The sequence below is a fragment of the Mytilus edulis genome, chromosome 4 (genome assembly GCF_963676685.1).
Source record: "Mytilus edulis chromosome 4, xbMytEdul2.2, whole genome shotgun sequence".
Lineage (NCBI taxonomy): Eukaryota > Metazoa > Mollusca > Bivalvia > Mytilida > Mytilidae > Mytilus > Mytilus edulis.
In genome coordinates, this window is record NC_092347.1 from 7,365,116 (window position 1) to 7,383,436 (window position 18,321).

At 33.5% G+C, this 18,321-nt stretch overlaps 1 protein-coding gene across 1 annotated transcript in view; it reads right to left on the reverse strand.

Annotated features, from left to right (window-relative positions):
* The window catches only part of LOC139518880 (DNA replication complex GINS protein SLD5-like), a 43,045-nt gene that overhangs the window by 8,491 nt on the left and 16,233 nt on the right, over positions 1 to 18,321 (reverse strand). Inside the window, exon 5 of the mRNA XM_071310546.1 lies at positions 7,716 to 7,804. Coding sequence (XP_071166647.1) covers positions 7,716 to 7,804 — 89 coding nt within the window. The remainder of the gene's footprint in view (positions 1 to 7,715; positions 7,805 to 18,321) is intronic.

Genomic DNA, 18,321 nt, shown 5'->3' on the forward strand with positions numbered 1-18,321 from the left:
AAACCAGGATATAAATAAAAGTTCATAACACTACTTTTCTTAACCTCAGTGTCTTCATGACACAAATAGTACAATGTATATGATTTAATACTTTAGAGAGATTTTGTGTAATTGAACCTGATTTGTTCCATTAAATGTCCAATATTTTTTTCCGTTATCTTACCATATTTATCATTCTGGCTAAGGTTACTCAAGACATTAAAGGCATGACGTATATCTTATTAGGTGAAATAATTGCTATAAAGACACAGAGGCAAGTTCCAAAGATATGTTATTACTAGAAATAAACTTTGGATATTCTTATCCATAGGCCTCTGAAACAGCATCTTATAAAACAATTGTAATATAATTAGAAAGATCGGATTTGGATTCACAAAACCAAATCCCAGCATCTGACAAAACACAAAACAAAGAAACAGCAAATGTATTGCTGTTCTTCAGAATAAAGTCACAGTGGGAGCAAATATAAGCATATGAATAGAACTTATCATACCTTTTACATTTTAGATAGTCATACTCATTGCCATGTTAACCACATGATGTAAAGCTCCAATTTTAGACATAAAGATTTTATTTTAAAGTCTTGAAAAAGTAATGATATAGAACTGTTTCATACATTAATGATTCAAAGTATTGTTCTTTTAAAATAAAATCTACAAATTCTTAGTGTGTACAAGCAAAAAGAAAAGAACTAAAAAATATAAATCCAAAAAACACTATGCAGCATTTTCTTAACCTTAACCTTGACCAATAAGTAGTTTAATTATGCATGCCCTTGTAAAACATATATATCTTTAAATCAGTAAAGTACATATCTCAATGGTTTCATTCATTTTAGTTAGTCATGGTTTAAATCAATGACTATCCTTTATCAATATGACCAATAAATAATTAGCAGATAAACAAAAAAAAAAGTCTTTTGTATGATACATGAATATTTAAATTAAATCCATTTTGATCTGACTCTTATACTAAATTACTTTTTAAGTGAAGAAAAGCTACCCCATACAGTGGACCAACTTTTCTGAAGACAAATAGAGGAAAATAAACAAATAGGTCATAAAATTTATAGTTTACTGTGGATTCATTATTATTCGTTGGATACCAATTTTCGTGGATTTCGTGGGTACCGGGAAACCACGAATTTAAATATTCAATGAATTGCAAATTTTTCTAAAGGAATATAGGCATACTTTGTCAAAACCACGAAATTAAATATCCACGAATATGCAAGTATTCCTTAAACCGCACAAATTGGTACCCATGAAAATAAATGAATCTACAGTATACCAAAAACAGTTTGTGGTCATACAAATACATTATTCAAAACTATATTTATGTACTATATCACAACTAAATCATTTAAAAGGTACAATGTATTTTTAAATTATATGGTGAAAATGTAGGTTTTGAGATTGATTGCACTTTGGGACTGTAAGGGTTATATTGCTTCTGTGTTTAATAAAGAGCAACAAATAAATACACTAACAGACAAACACAGCTGATTGCTACTCAGCCCCACTTTTGATGTGGAGCTAGAATAAAATTGTGATTTTAGTAAAAAGAAATGGGGAATGTGTCCATGGGACACAGATGATGCCCCCCGCTTGCATATCATATAAATTTATAAAGGGACATAACTAAAGAAAATAAAAGTGACCGTTCCCAAATTTTTTACTTGATCTGTATTTTGTGGTAATAAACATTGAGTACAAGTTTCATAGATCTTGGTTGAGGCAAACTAAAGTTAAAGAACGGAAACCAACTTTGGGATGTACAGACAGACATACGGAGACATACTGATGGAGGTACAGACGGAAATGGGTAAAACTTCACTATGGAGGGGGCATAAAAATGCACTTACACATAGATATCTTTATTATAAATATAATGGTTTATTTTTTGAACTTATGGTGCCACCTATGAGAATCAATTTCTTTAGACAATGCAGGAGTAGTTCAACAGTAATTATAATTAGACTCAAAATATCAATAATACCATTCACACAAATCTTCCATCAGCTGAACATATTTTATTAACATGATGCCATTCATGTCTATACAGTGTTTTTCAAAGTCTAACCAGGATCGAAACCATAGTCAACCTATATTCCAATTTACCTTGTAAACACACATTTATATCTCTGTCACGTGAGAAAATAAAGCGAACACCAATTGGAAATATGACTTCTGGGGTAAACTGTGTTCACAGTCATCTTTTAGTCACATGATCATCATGTTATGCAGTAAATGACATAATCATAAATATATTATCTAACTGCAAATATTTGTTCATTCATTACTTGTGTGTTCTTATTCAAACTTCAGAAGTCAACTTTTCTTATTTCAACTTACAATCAGAAATGAAAGTGAAAGTACATGTTAATCATTTTACTGCTTCCTGATACAGTCCTGTAAACTTTGTGTTAACATTTTTTTACAATAGCATGTACTAGGATATATATGGATGTGTCATGTATCAAGGAAAAGTATATATTCACAAAGCTCAGTTATGGTAAATCAGATGATGCTTTTACATGTTTTAACTGTAACTTACCTCAAAAGGATAACCAACATTTTTTTTTATTTGTTGTGCTAATCACACCTGAATTATAATTCAAAGTATTGGAAAACAAAAAGAATCAGTCTTAAAAATTGGGAAAGCACTCACATTACAACTCATAATTCATGTGAAGCTGCTGACTAGATATGAAGTTATTCAGTTTAAGAGTTCCTGAAACAAGTATTTATGAAAATATTTGTTTTCATTTAACAAATTGAAAAATTCAAAGCATTAGAAAACAAGAAGTGGGTGCTTGGCAGATCATCAAATGTGTACATGTCTGACAGCTCATCATTGCCAAGCTACTGACCACGTTACGTTATAGTATGTATTTCCTGTGAAAAGTGCAACCAGAATAGTCGACAAATAAGTGACTGCACTATAGCCCCTTAGGCCAGGTCCCTGTTGGAGTAAAGATGAGATATTATTTGTCAGAAAACCTACAAAAAGCTGCCTCTTGCAGATGTGGAGGGAGATGTCAATTTCTTTGGATAAAGGAAGAGAAAGACCTGTTCTGTTATAATTCATAATCCAATGGACCAATTATGTACAAATAAAGGACGATGGTCAAAATCTCTTTTAGAAGCGAAGAAAGGATAAATTTGAAAAGCCTTTTTTTCAACAGCATCAAAGTAATATATGTTTTCAAATAAAATTGAAAAAAAATGGGTAATGTGCTAAAGAGACAACAATCCGACCAAAGAGCAGACCACCAATGGGCCTTCTGAAATCTTTTAGATATATCTAATATTTTGTTGAATATGTTCATATTTAGGATATATGTCAAAGACATTTGGAAATCACAAGAAAGAGCAATACTTAATTCTTAATAAACTTATGCTGTTTTAGATCTTTTCAGGGGCTTATCTAAATCATTAATGATGACAGACATCATTCCTTAAAGATGATACCAATATTGAAGGACTATTTATCCAGGGCGGATCAATTACAGCAGTCAGTAATAGCACTGATATAAGAAATTCTATAATTTTGATTAAAACCAAATCTCCTTATTTAGTAAATGTTAGCCAGGGTTAGTGTGCTATTCCTTAGGGGGTCAATTGACTATTTTGGTCATAAGTGACTTATTTTTAGTTCTTACTTTGCTGTACATTATTGCTGTTTACAGTTTATCTCTATCTATAATAATATTCAAGATAACAAAAAAATCCAGCAAAATTTCCTCAAAATTACCAATTCAGGGGCAGCAACCTAACAACCGATTATCCGATTCATCTGAAAATTCCAGGGAAGATAGATGGTGACCTGATCAACAATTTTACTTCCTGTCAGATTTGCTCTTAATGCATTGGTTTTTGAGTTATAAGCCAAAAACTGCATTTTACCCCATGTTCTATGTTTAGCCATTGCGGCCATCTTGGTTGGTTGGCTGGGTCACCTGACACATTTTTTAAACTACATACCCCAATGATGATTATGGCCAAGTTTGGTTAAATTTGGCCCAGTAGTTTCAGAGAAGAAGATTTTTCTAAAAGATTTACGGAAAATGGTTAAAAATTGACTATAAAGGGCAATAACTCCTAAAGTGGTCAACTAACCATTTTGGTCATGTTGACTTATTTGTAGATCTTACTTTGCTGAACATTATTGCTGTTCACAGTTTATCTCTATCTATAATAAAATTCAAGATAATAACCAAAAACAGCAAAATTTCCTTAAAATTATCAATTCAGGGGCAGCAACCCAACAACGGGTTGTTCAATTCATCTGAAAATTTCAGGGCAGATAGATTTTGACCTTATGAACAATTTTACCACATGTCAGATTTGCTCTAAATGCTTTGGTTTTTGAGTTGTAAGCCAAAAACTGCATTTTACCCCTATGTTCTATTTTTAGCCATGGCGGCCATCTTGGTTGGTTGGCCGGGTCAAGCCACACATGTTTTAAACTAGATACCCCAATGATGATTGTGGCCAAGTTTGGATTAATTTGTCCCAGTAGTTTCAGAGGAGAAGATTTTTGTAAAAGATAACTAAGATTTACGAAAAAATGGTTAAAAATGGACTAAAAAGGGCAATAACTCCTAAAGGGGTCAACTGACCATTTCGGTCACGTTCACTTATTTGTAAATCTTACTTTGCTGTAATCATTGCAGTTTACAGTTTATCTCTATCTATAATAATATTCAAGATAATAACCAAAAACAGCAAAATTTCCTTAAAATTATCAATTCAGGGGCAGCAACCCAACAACGGGTTGTCCGATTCATCTGAAAATTTCAGGGCAGATAGATCTTGACCTGATAAACAATTTTACCCCACGTGAGATTTGCTCTAAATGATTTGGTTTTTGAGTTATAAGCCAAAAACTGCATTTTACCCCTATGTTCTATTTTTAGTCATGGCAGCCATCTTGGTTGGTTGGCCGGGTCACGCCACACATTTTTTAAACTAGATACCCCAATGATGATTGTGGCCAAGTTTGGTTTGGCCCAGTAGTTTCAGAGGAGAAGATTTTTGTAAAAGTTAACGACGACGGACGACGGACTCAGGACGCAAAGTGATGGGAAAAGCTCACTTGGCCCTTTGGGCCAGGTGAGCTAAAAAAGAGTAAATAATCAATTTATTGTTGCCAGTAATCTCATATTTAATAAGAAATATGTCAAGCCAAAACATTTTGTGATTTAATTGATTATGTAGAAAAGAAATCTCTACCAGTTATGTATTTTTGTCATCATAACTAAAGAGCTTTTGTTGTTCTATCCAGGCACTAAGGCTTTCTCCACAAGATATAAAACAAGAATATGTCCCCAGTACACGGATGCCCCACTCGCACTATTATTTTATATGTTCATACATATGAACACTGTAAAATTGGGATCAGAACTCTAATTTGACATTAAAATTAGAAAGATCATATCATAAGGAACATATATCAGGGGCGGATCCAGCCATTTTAAAAAGGGGGGTTCCTAACCCAGGACAAAGGGGGGGTTCCAATTACATGTCCCCATTCAAATGCATTGATCGTCCAAAAAAAAGGGGGGGTTCCAACCTCTGGAACCCCCCCTCTGGATCCGCGCCTGTATATACTAAGTTTCAGGTTGATTGGACTTCAACTTCATCAAAAATTACCTCGACCAAAAACTTTAACCTGAAACTGGACAGACCAACGAACGAACAGACCACAGACCAGAAACATAATGCCCCTCTACTATCGTAGGTGGGGCATAAAAACTTGTCACCAGTGCTAAACACCAACAACCAATCAATCATCACAACAGATCTCATTGCTAAACACCAACAGCCAATCAATCATCACAACAGATCTCATAACACTGAGTTTTATATACTGGTAGAGGAATAGCACTAACTTAATCATTTCTTTTTAAATGGTTTAATTGTCAAATTAAGTTGATAAATGATTAAACTTTTGTATTGAAATCTGAAAATATTTGTTTATAAGGTAGCTTACAATGGTTGAATATAAGACAAATAAACAGACAAATAGTTCCTGAATTCATGAAGTCACGTAAACAACTATCTGGGTTTGTTGTTTTACACTTATCGACTGTACAAATATTTCATTATCACTAACATATTGTGTTGGGAGTCTCTGTGTGTTTTTATAAATAAGATAAATTTCTGCTAAATAAAGATTGAAGGTCAATTTTGAATCTCCGTGTTTTTATATAAATGAGATTATTTCTACTTGCTAAATATAGATTCAAGGTCAATGTTGAATCATATTACGTAGATACTGCACTTTAACTAAAAAAATGGGTCGGCACAAATATATCCATGAAGTGACCATGAGCTATAACAGAAAATCAATAAAAGAAGGAAAGTGTTTATAAATGATTTTTATATAGTTTTGTACTGTAAACAAATTTATTGATCCGTTCAACCCAATTACAATGGAAGCTTTGCATCTACCCAAGATACATTTCAACATACATCATTAGAAAAAAATTAAAGGTTAAAGATCTTCTATTAGATAATTATATATAAACCTTCAAACTTTATCAGTAATTGTGTTTTTTAAGTGTATAAAAAATAAGCGGAAAGAAATTATAGCAAGTGTATAATCATGTCATCATCATTAATAAATAATAATGTCCTACAATTTGTTGAAGTTCAAGTTGGTCACTTATGTTATACTACAAAGGGTTTCCTTCAGAAGGATATAAATCACTTATGGAAGATATTACAGAATATTTGAGTAAAATAAAAGTTGATGTTAAAAACATCTATAAATAATATCAAGGTGTCATTTTCAACATGTGCATTACATAACAAGATTATAAAACAGTTAACTGACATTTTCTCAATTGGGAATGGAAGTTGCAGTACACAGCAATTACATAGAATTGTTCAATAATAGAAGAAAGTCGATAAGAATGTCGAGGTCAAGGTGATCAGTTTATACGCAATGAAAATTCAACCTTGAGAACTACATCAACATAGTCTTCTTTCAGGCCTATACTATATCCTTGTAATAGTCAGTCAGAGGTAAAAATTGTAAAAATCTGTCTGACAGATAGAATCTTTTGAAATAATCATGTATATATGCATTAACAATGCACATTAGAACAGGTGTCAGACCGTATCAAATTTCAATGTGTGTTTATATTTGAAAATAATTTAAAAAAAAAATAGTTCAAGGGTAAAGATACAAGAGTCGATAATAACTTAGTAAGACTTGAAGGGAAAAACAACCGCAATACAGGATTTGATCCAATGTTAAATTATCATGAAATCAAAGTGATATTTTGAAATATCCAAATAGATGTAGGATAGGATATTATTCACAGCATAAAATATTCATTATCAAAAATTATCAGTAAATGATATATCAGCAAGGGCCAGGCTCGCAAAATGACCTTTACATTAACAAACAATGCACTATGATTAATAAACAGTTGTTTAAAAGTTCTAATCTTGTAAACTGTAAAAGGAGTTACATTTAAGAATTGAATGCTTCTTTTTGTAACTGCATTGGGGTGTAAAAGCGTTGACCAAAGTACATTTTGTATGTAGCACGGAAGCACTTCATTCTAAAAATGTTGCGCACGGTCAACTGACAGGGATAAATTCATATGCTCTACCTACCCCTGCCTTTATGTCACAGTTGCAAAAATACCCATTAAGTTTTACAGTACTTGAGAGTGAGACCATCTATGTTTATTATACCTGTCTGTTTAGGATCTAATGTCTGTAGATTTGGAGGCATATGTCTTAGTGCTACATTCCTTAAATGTTCTTCTAAGGTTTCTGCATATCTGTAAATAGAAATAATGAACAATGAAATTATAATTGAGTAATAATAAATTAAACAACTTTTCTGTGTTTTAACAACAAAAGAATTATATCATTTGATATCAACATAGATCGAGTATGACTGCTTATAATATCAAAATTTTCTGTCCTGATTGTAATACAGTAGTTGTCTTTTGTTGCAGTATATCATATTTGTAATTCATTTTATATTGTCTTGTACATTAATTAGTCTGTTTATAGTTTTCTTGTTCGAGTTGTTTTACATTGGTTAATTTGGGCTTTTTATAGCTTACTATGCTGTTTGGGTTTTGCTCATTGTTGAAGGGCATCACGTGACCCATATATGATAACTTCTACATCATTTGGTCTTTTGTCACTGGTGTAGAGTTGTCTTATTGGCACTCATACCAGAACTTTTAATATTTTCATATTTCTATCAGAGACCAAAAGTATAAGAAGTTGAATCTCTTTGTAGTTTGTACTGGTAAGTACAGGTACCAAACAGCCTGCAAAAATGGACAAATACTTGGCCAGTCTGGCCACTGGAAAAGTAAATGATAGATATATAGAACAAAATCAATCAATGGTATGACATTTAAAAACAGGTAATATATAATATAAGCAAAACATTTAAATGTATCAGTAACAACTGCCCTACTATAATTCCTGGGCCCAGAAAACAGAAAAAGTAAAAATTAAACATGAAAAGATAAGGCTAAAATAATAAATAGTTGCCTACAGTAATTAAAATAAGAATCATTTTAATCAATTAACCAGATTTCAACATCTAAAATCAACTGAAAAATTGAACTTGAAAACAAATACTTAAAAAGAGAAACTTTTATACATGTACTTTCAACACCCAACTCATTTTATCATATTTAGTCTGGACTTTGTCATGCATATTAAAAGTCCTGTGATACTTTAGTTACACTTTATGACTTTCAATAGATTTTGATTTTTTGTTCAGTACATGCAATATAAAAAAACACTTTTATCTAAGATATTGTTAGATAATCAGTTTTTTTTCTTTCTTTCTTATCCAGATATAGTTTCAATTGCGCAATAGAAAACCAGAGGCGGATTTAGGAGGGGGGGGGGGGGGGGGGGGGGGGTGGCCCTTTTTGGAAAAAAAAATAGTTGCTTATATAAGGAATCCCTGAAGCGTGACTGAAACGGGGGGGGGGGGGGGGGGGGTGGCCCTTTTTGGAAAAAAAAATAGTTGCTTATATAAGGAATCCCTGAAGCGTGACTGAAACGGGCCCCCTCTTATAGCAGTCAGTAGGCCCCCACTTATGAAAATTTCTAGATCCGCCACTGAAAACTTATTATTAATCAAAACAGAAAATAAAGTCTGATCTGTTTCTTGAACCAAATATCCTCTTGTGTCTGCTATAGAAAACAAAAAAATAAAATAAATATCCTGATCTAGTTCTTGAACCCAAAATCCAGCTAAGTCTGCACATTATCTTGAAATCACAAGTTGTGAGTAACATCAAGATAAAGTAGTTCAAAATAGATGTGTGCATAACAGATGAAAGGTCAATGTCAAATTAATTTAAAAATCTATTTTTAAGATTAAACTCGTTCATTTTATTTTACAGAAACCTAAAATGAGCTCCCTTTCATGGATCGACAAACATTGTCTCTCTGAGTGAACTGTAGATGCAATAGGTTTGCAGAGCAAAATCTGCTGTACCCAATTCCAAAATCCATTGTTTTACAATGGAAACAGAACTACAAACAAACATCTGCTGTATACAATAGTAAAAAAAACACAATTGTTTTCAATGGCACTTGGGAAAACAGGTCCCAAAGTACATGTATATGACTGTAAAAGGGTGTGCCAAGGCCAACTTTATCATTTGCTTACTCAAAACATTATAAATTATTACATTTTCATGAATGAACATGGTTTCAATTTCATGCTTAATGTCCTGGTACATTTAACATATTAAGGCATAAATCAGTAAATTTAATCAAAATTTAAGAGTTTTATAAATCTGTGATAAAATAACCTATTGCTCTGTAAATATATTTTTTTCTGTCTTCAAAGTCTACTACAAAGTATATACCTGAGATAAGATTTGATGAATGGACTTTTTGACACTCTTATTTTGCAGATATATGTACTAACATGACCTATTGCCAACATTAAATATGCAAAGTAAGCATAAAATATATATGCAACTTGATAAAATAAATCAATACAGCTGCTCATTAGACAAGTCAAGGTTAGACTGAACAGGGAACTGAGTACATCTAACTTATTCACTTTATTGTTACCTAAATATGTGCTCCCAAAAAGGATCTGTTATAACCGGTTAATAAATGAAAGTTCATTTTGTCAATGTAGACTGATAAATCTGCGCATGGATATCAAGCCAGGGAACATAACTTTATCTTTCATTGCATGCTGACTCGTCGAAGCCAGAGCTCTAAAAAGAGAATCACAACCTTTAGCAATAATTATAGATTATCGTTGAAATGACCAATGATAATCATTTTATCGTTATTTTTTACCTGTGACGACGTTGTCAATTTAATGTCAATTTCATTTACAACGCCACAGGCCCCCTTTGTTTCTAGTGATATTTTTCATATTACTCGACTCCACTGAGAAAAGAAATTATCAGTCAGCAAGATCATAGGAAAATTTCATAAAATAGCAATAATACTAGCAATCCCAGATAACAAAGACCAGAGATGCTATCACATGCTGCGTTAAAATTTATTGTAGACTCAGTTTTGACGAAATGTAAGGAAGATGAACAAGAGTGCACATGCTGAAATGTCTCGCCTTCTATACTAATCATTGATATTATGTTGATAGTCCTAAGTATAAAGTTAAGCTTTATAACAACTGTCACATAAACTTAACATTAACCAAGATAACTAAACAAAGACCAATGAACCTTGAAAATGAGGTCAAGGTCAGATGAACCATGCCAGGCAGACATGTACAGCTAGCAATGCTTCTATACAACATATATAGTTGACCTATTACTTATAGTTTAAGAAAAATAGACCAAAACACAAAAACTTAACACAGTGCAATGAACTGTGAAAATGAGGTCATGGTCAAATAAAACCTGTGCGACTGACATAAAGATCATAAAATATTTCCATACACCAAATATAGTTGACCTATAGCATATAGTATTAGATAAAAAGACCAAAACTCAAAAACTTAACATTGACCACTGAACCATGAAAATGAGGTCAAGGTCACATGACATCTGCCCGCTAGACATGTACACCTTACAATCATTCCATACAACAAATATAGTAGACCTATTGCATATAGTATGAGAAAAACAGACCAAAACACAAAAATTTAACTCTAACCACTGAACCATGAAAATGAGGTCAAGGTCAGATGACACCTGCCAGTTGGACATGTACACCTTACAGTCCTTCCATACACCGAATATACTAGCCCTATTGCTTATAGTATCTGAGATATGGACTTGACCACCAAAACTTAACCTTGTTCACTGATCCATGAAATGAGGTCAAGGTCAAGTGAAAACTGTCTGACAGACATGAGGACCTTGCAAGGTATGCACATATAAAATATAGTTATCATATTACTTATAATAAGAGAGAATTCAACATTACAAAAAATTTGAATTTTTTTTCAAGTGGTCACTGAACCATGAAAATGAGGTCAAGGACATTGGACATGTGACTGACGGAAACTTCGTAACATGAGGCATCTATATACAAAGTATGAAGCATCCAGGTCTTCCACCTTCTAAAATATAAAGCTTTTAAGAAGTTAGCTAACACCGTACCCGCCGTAGTCGCCGCCGGATCACTATCCCTATGTCGAGCTTTCTGCAACAAAAGTTGCAGGCTCGACAAAAACAACAAACTGTACAACAATAAGAAGCATTTTTGTTAATCAGTGTTATTGGTAAAGGTTACCAATAGGTACCCAAGGGTATCATCAGCCTAGTAGTCACGACTTCTGTGTTGACATGAATTAGGAGATAACTGTATTGTATTTTAAGCTCCGACGGCATCAATTGGGGATTTGATGGTTGCAAATTAAGTTAACTGGCGACGCGTTAGCGGAGACAGTAAACGGGTATTTGCGACCATCAAATCCCAAATTGATGCCGTCAGAGCTTAAAATACAATATTGTTATCTCCATTCTAATGAAACTGACAGAAAACAATGTTACCGGTAAAACATGTATTTAAAATCTGTCATATGGCGTCTGCGCTTGCGCGTACGTCCCATAGCATCAATTGTCAATTGATGCCATGTAAGAAAGTGACGTTATCCAATCAAAATGAATGTTACAAACGTTGTTGAATTAGAATTATCATTGATATGGTCATACTTATAAATTACATTAGTAGGGCAAGTCATCTATACGTAAGCCAGCCACCACTATCCACTTTTGTAGAGAGTGGGTGGAGAGTGGGGACTCGCTTTAGTCAGACTGTGGGCACGCAACATGAAGTGGAGATAATAAAAAGCACATGCTACTGCATAATTCTCTGGTTTTTAATAACAAGTTTTATCAAAAAGATGAAAAAAAAATCATACAAAATTTGGGGGGTGGGGGGTGGGAGGAGGATGTAATAGTTAAAAAAAACATTGCTTTAATTTTACCCTTATTATACAGCTTCAAAAACTTAATTTACAATAAGATGTGATTATGATTCTGCAATGTTTAAATAATGTGAATTATGTAGCATTATCACTAGTAAACTGCATATATGTGATGCAAGGGAGCTAACTCTACTTAAGTTATTGCATTGAGTTAAAATTGAACTTTAGGAGCAATTGTATTTTATTGTGAAGTCTCATCATACTTGGCAGATAAGTGATATGCAATCCATAATGTTCAAGTACTTAGCCAGACCTATAATATTTCTAGAATTTTCAGAAATAATTGGAAACAACTATGAATGAATGATCACTTCACTCAAAATTAGAGAAAGGGAGTAAAAAATGCCTGTTCAATTTCCTACAAAAGTCTGTTAGTTTTTCAGACAGAGCTAACTCATAAATGATATAAATATCTTTCTTAGTTTGTTACGGCCAGAAATCGCCTTTAAATTGTAGCCAACAAAAGACACAAATCAATAACAATATTTATTATACAAAAGTTTACAAGAAGTATTACACAAATATTACTGTTAACTTAACTGTCAAAATATGAGTCCAAACTTTTATCTTTATCTGTATCCGGATATCTTTCGGAATCCAATCTGAATATTACGGTCACAATCCAGTATAATGTTGTTTGTAGAATAAAAGTGTCAATCCAAAGGCTATGAATATTAATGTCTGTCGATGTCTAAGTCCAAATCCTAGAGTAAGTCCAAGAGTGAGTTTAACTTTAGTGTCTGTATATATATATATTTGTCATGGAAGATTCTAGAACAGTCTATAATGGAACATCCTAGAAAGTTACAACAGAAGTTTCTAGTAAAATGTAGAAGTTTATATAATGCATCTTTTATTAGGATCATTCTGGAAAGTTCCAATCATTCTGTAATTGTTCCAGAGATTTCTATACTGCACAATTCTAAAATTATTCTGTAAACAACTATCAGGCCACACAATACAAATCAGGCCAACATAAATAAATACAATAATTACAATATCATAACACCTCCCCCCTTAAAATAAGTTTTAGTGTAACAAAAACTTATCATGAATAAAATGAATAAAAATACATAGTATATACAAAGTGTTTTAATAAGCTCTAGATAAAGCATCTGCTATTACATTATATTTACCCTTAATATGTTTTACAATTACATCATATTCCTGTAACAATAAACTCCACCTAGTCAACCTCTGATTCTTGTTTCTCATTTTATGTATAAAGGTGAGAGGATTATGATCAGTACAAACAAGAATAGGATATACAGTGGGATTCAAATATACATCAAAATGTTGAAGTGCTGACAACATTGCAAAACACTCTTTTTCAATAGTTGAATAATTTTTCTGATGTTTATCTAATTTCTTGGAAAAATATGATATAGGTTTCTCAACATTATCATCTGTCTCTTGGTATAAAACAGCTCCAATTCCTACATCGCTTGCATCAACGGCAAGTTTAAATTGTTTTTCAAAGTCTGAAGTAATCAGAACTGGACTATTAATTAAAAGTGATTTGCTATTTTCAAAAGCGTTTTGACAATTTTCACCCCAGATAAATTTAGAATCTTTTCGTAAAAGATGAGTCAATGGTTGAACCACAGTAGCAAAATTTGAACCAAATTTTCTGTAAAATCCAATCATGCCTAAATATCTCATAAGTTGTTTTCTATTTGTAGGAGGAGGAAATTTGGAAATAGCTTCCACTTTAGCCATAATAGGTTTCACTTGACCTTGGCCAACTGTATGCCCTAAATAATCAACAGTGGCCTGACAAAATTCACTTTTACCAAGATTAACAGTCAAATTTGATTGTGACAATCTATCAAAAGTATCATACAAATGTGTTAAATGCTGTTCCCAGCTATCACTACATACAATTAGTTCAAATCTTTTATAACATTATTGATCATTCTTTGAAATGTAGCTGGTGCACTTTTCATGCCAAACGGCATTACAGTATATTGAAATAAGCCATCTGGTGTAACAAAAGCTGATATTTCACGAGCTCTCTGTGTCAATGGAACTTGCCAATAACCTTTCAACAAATCAAATTTGCTCACAAATTTTGCTAGACCAATGTTGTCAATACAATCGTCTATCCTTGGAATCGGATAGGAATCAGATTTTGAGACTGAATTTACTTTTCTGAAATCAGTCACGAAGCGAAAGGTTTTATCTGGTTTTGGTACAAGGAGACAAGGAGAGCTCCATTCACTGTTACTCGGCTCAATAATATCATTGTCAAGCATACATTTAATTTCTTTTCTCATAGCTTCAAGTTTGAGTGGATTGAGCCGGTAAGGATGTTGCTTAATTGGAGAAAAATCTCCTACATCAACATCATGACAAACAGCAGTGGTTTTGTTTGGCACATCTGGAAAAAGATTTTTAAAAGAAAATACCAAAGTTTTTATTTCTTCTCTACAATCAAAAGACAGATGTGCAAGTTTTGAGTCTAAATTTGACAAAATTTCTGAATTTTTCAATCTAACTGTCTCTTCCATAGTTTTAGAACTAAAAGGTGGTTCAATTACATCTGGTTTGTCATGATTGTTCTCAAATTTAACCATGCCTAAAGTGGCAACTGGTTTACTCTCACATTCATTAGTACGCTCAAAATATGATTTTAACATTTTTATATGACACATTCTGTTTTGTTTACGCCGACCTGGAGTTTTTACAATATAATTCAAATCATTGATTTTACTCTCTATTGTAAAAGGACCACAATATTTAGCCTGTAAAGGATGTCCAGGGACTGGCAAAAATACAAGTACCCTATCACCAGGCTCAAAAACTCTGTCTCTGGCATCTTTATCATACCATATTTTCATCTTGTTCTGTACATTTTTTAAGTTTTTCTGAGCAATTTGACAAGCAGTGTACAATTTTTCTTTAAATCTAGATACATAGTCTAAAAGATTCAAGTCATTATGTTCAGTAAGCCATTTTTCCTTAATCAATTTTAACAGTCCCCTTACAGTATGGCCAAATACCAACTCAAAGGGACTAAATCCCAGGAATTCTTGAACAGCCTCTCGAACCGCAAAAAGTAGAAAGTGAACTCCATCATCCAAGTCTCTGTCAAATTGAAGACAAAAAGTTCTAATCATGTTCTTCAATGTTTGATGAAAACGTTCTAAGGCACCTTGAGATTCTGGATGGTACGCACTTGATCTATACTGAGCAATCCCTAACTGGTACACGACTTGCTGAAATAAACCTGACATGAAATTTGATCCCTGGTCGGACTGTACAGACTTGGGAAGTCCTACTAATGTGAAAAAGAGCTTTGACAATAGTAGGTGTCTTGATATTTCTAAGCGGAATAGCCTCAGGAAAGCGAGTGGATGTACATATGATTGTCAATAAATAGGCATTTCCAGTTTTGGTCTTTGGTAAAGGTCCAACGCAGTCAATTAGAACTCTGCTGAAAGGTTCGTCAAAGGCTGGAATAGGCAGAAGTGGTGCAGGTGGTATTTTCTGGTTAGGCTTACCAACAACCTGGCATATATGGCATGATTTGCAGTATTCTGCGACATCATTTCGAAGTCTGGGCCAGTAGAAATGCTGCAAGATCTTAAGACAAGCCTTCCTTATACCTAAGTGTCCAGCCAATGGGGTGTCATGGGCAAGACCAATAATTTCTTGCCTATAAACTTTAGGCACCACCACTTGGTATACCACTCTCCATTCCTCCTCTGGGGTAGCACCAGGAGGCCTCCACTTCCTCATTAAAATGCCGTCCTGATGGTAATAGCATTCGGCCACTTTGTCTGCTTCCTCCTGTGGTTGAGCCCTCTTGCAGAGCTGAAGAACCTCAGGGTCTTTATTTTGTTCTTCCAAAAGGTTCTTTCTGTTTAATGAATGGCTGTTTACGTCTGGCCATGGCATAATAACATTCTTATTAACACTAGGTGATCTTATTATGGCCTTTTCTGAGCTACCAGGACCTTCAATGTCGGCTAGGAAAGTGTCAGAAAGGTCCATGTAATCAAACTGGTTTTCTTGCAAATCCTCATCTTGTTGTTTTCTAGCCATCGCCCTAGTTACAACACAAGATGGATACAATTCGGCTTCATCTTCAGGTAATTTAAAATCCACCACTGGTTCACTGGTAACAATTGGTTCAGCAACCACTTTGTTCCTAGCTAGATCATTTCCTAGCAATAACGTCACACCCTCAATGGGGAGATTAGGACGAACACCCACAATAACTGGTCCAGTTATCAAATCTGACTTCAGATAAATACGATGGAGAGGAACATCTATACAACCTAACTCTACACCTTGTAACAAAACGGAGGCACCAATAGAAGTCTTCTCGGACAAAGGCAACACACCTTCTAACAATAAAGACTGAGAAGCTCCAGTGTCCCGTAAAATCTTAATAGGCTGAAGAGTGATATCATCAACAATAGAAATAAACCCATCAGACATAAAGGGTTTATATTCCTCCATGTAATCACAAAAACTGGACTTCAAAGCCTGACTCGCAGGACATTCCAACGTACTGGTAATATAAGGTGTCGTACAAGCACTGGACTTCGGCTTATTATCTCGTTCATTCTTCTTCTGGAGTCTAAAACAATCAGCCATCAGGTGACCATTTTTCTTACAATAAGCACAAATCAGTGACTTCTTCTCAAAAGTATCAAATTTTGGACTAGACATATTATAACTGGACTGACTCTTATTCTGTGCAACAGGCTTACTATCAGTACGCTCAGTGCTTTGATTTTTGTAATTTCCACTTGAAGTATTAACATTTTGACCCTTGAAACTTCTTTTATGTGAAAGGGTATAATTATCTGAAATTACAGCTGCATCATGTATTGTCCCAACAGTTTTGTCGTCTAAATGTGTTTTTAAGTCTAAATGAACACATTGTTTGAACTCATCTAATAGCATCAATTGTCTTAGGTTATCAAAATTGTTATCTGTTTTCTTTGAAGTAAGCCATTTATCAAATAGATCTTCTTTTTCCCGAGCAAATTCCACATAGGTTTGTGAATCAAACTTTTTATAAGATCTAAATTTCTGTCTATATGCTTCTGGTACTAGCTCATAAGCTTTCAAAACTTCCTGTTTCACCGTGTAATAATCGGAACTTTTTTCTGATGGAAGTGCGGAGTATATTTCAGCGGCCTTACCCTCAAAAACACTTTGTAGCATTGTAGCCCAATATGGCTTTGGCCAATTCAAATTATGAGCAATTTTCTCAAACTGTGGAAAATATTTATCGACTGTTTTTTCACAAAATCTGGGAACCAAACGTATATTTTTTGCTGCATCAAAATATTCTGATTTCGACTGGACTTTAGTGTTGCTTTCTTCTTTGACCATTTCAATTTTCAGTTTTTCCATCTCTAGCCTTTCTCTCATTTCAAGTTCTTTTAATTTTAATTCATCTTCTTTTATTTTCTCCCTCTCCTTCCTTTCCAGTTCTTTTAATTTAAATTCATCTTCTTTTTCTTTCTTTTCCATTTCTAACCTTTCCTTCATTTCCAGTTCTGCTTGTTTTAATTTAAATTCATGTTCTAATTCAAGCTGTTTTAATTTAAAGGCATCTACATTTTCGACCTTAAGTTCAAGAGCCTCTTCACCTAAAATTTCTGCGTCAACTAATTTGTCTATAACCAAATTTTTTATAATTTGTTTTCTCATAGATACTTTAAAATTTAATTTCAGATGTTTAGCAAGCAACACTAATTCCTCTTTCTTTAAATTATCAAACCCCTCCAGGTCTGGCGTTTTCAAAAATTTACCGGCATCAAATGCCATTTTGTAGAATTTTGTTGGCTAGTTATAATAAAAATACTGAATAAATTTTGAATAAGATATTTTCGTGATCCCGGACAAGCCCCCAATTTCTGTTACGGCCAG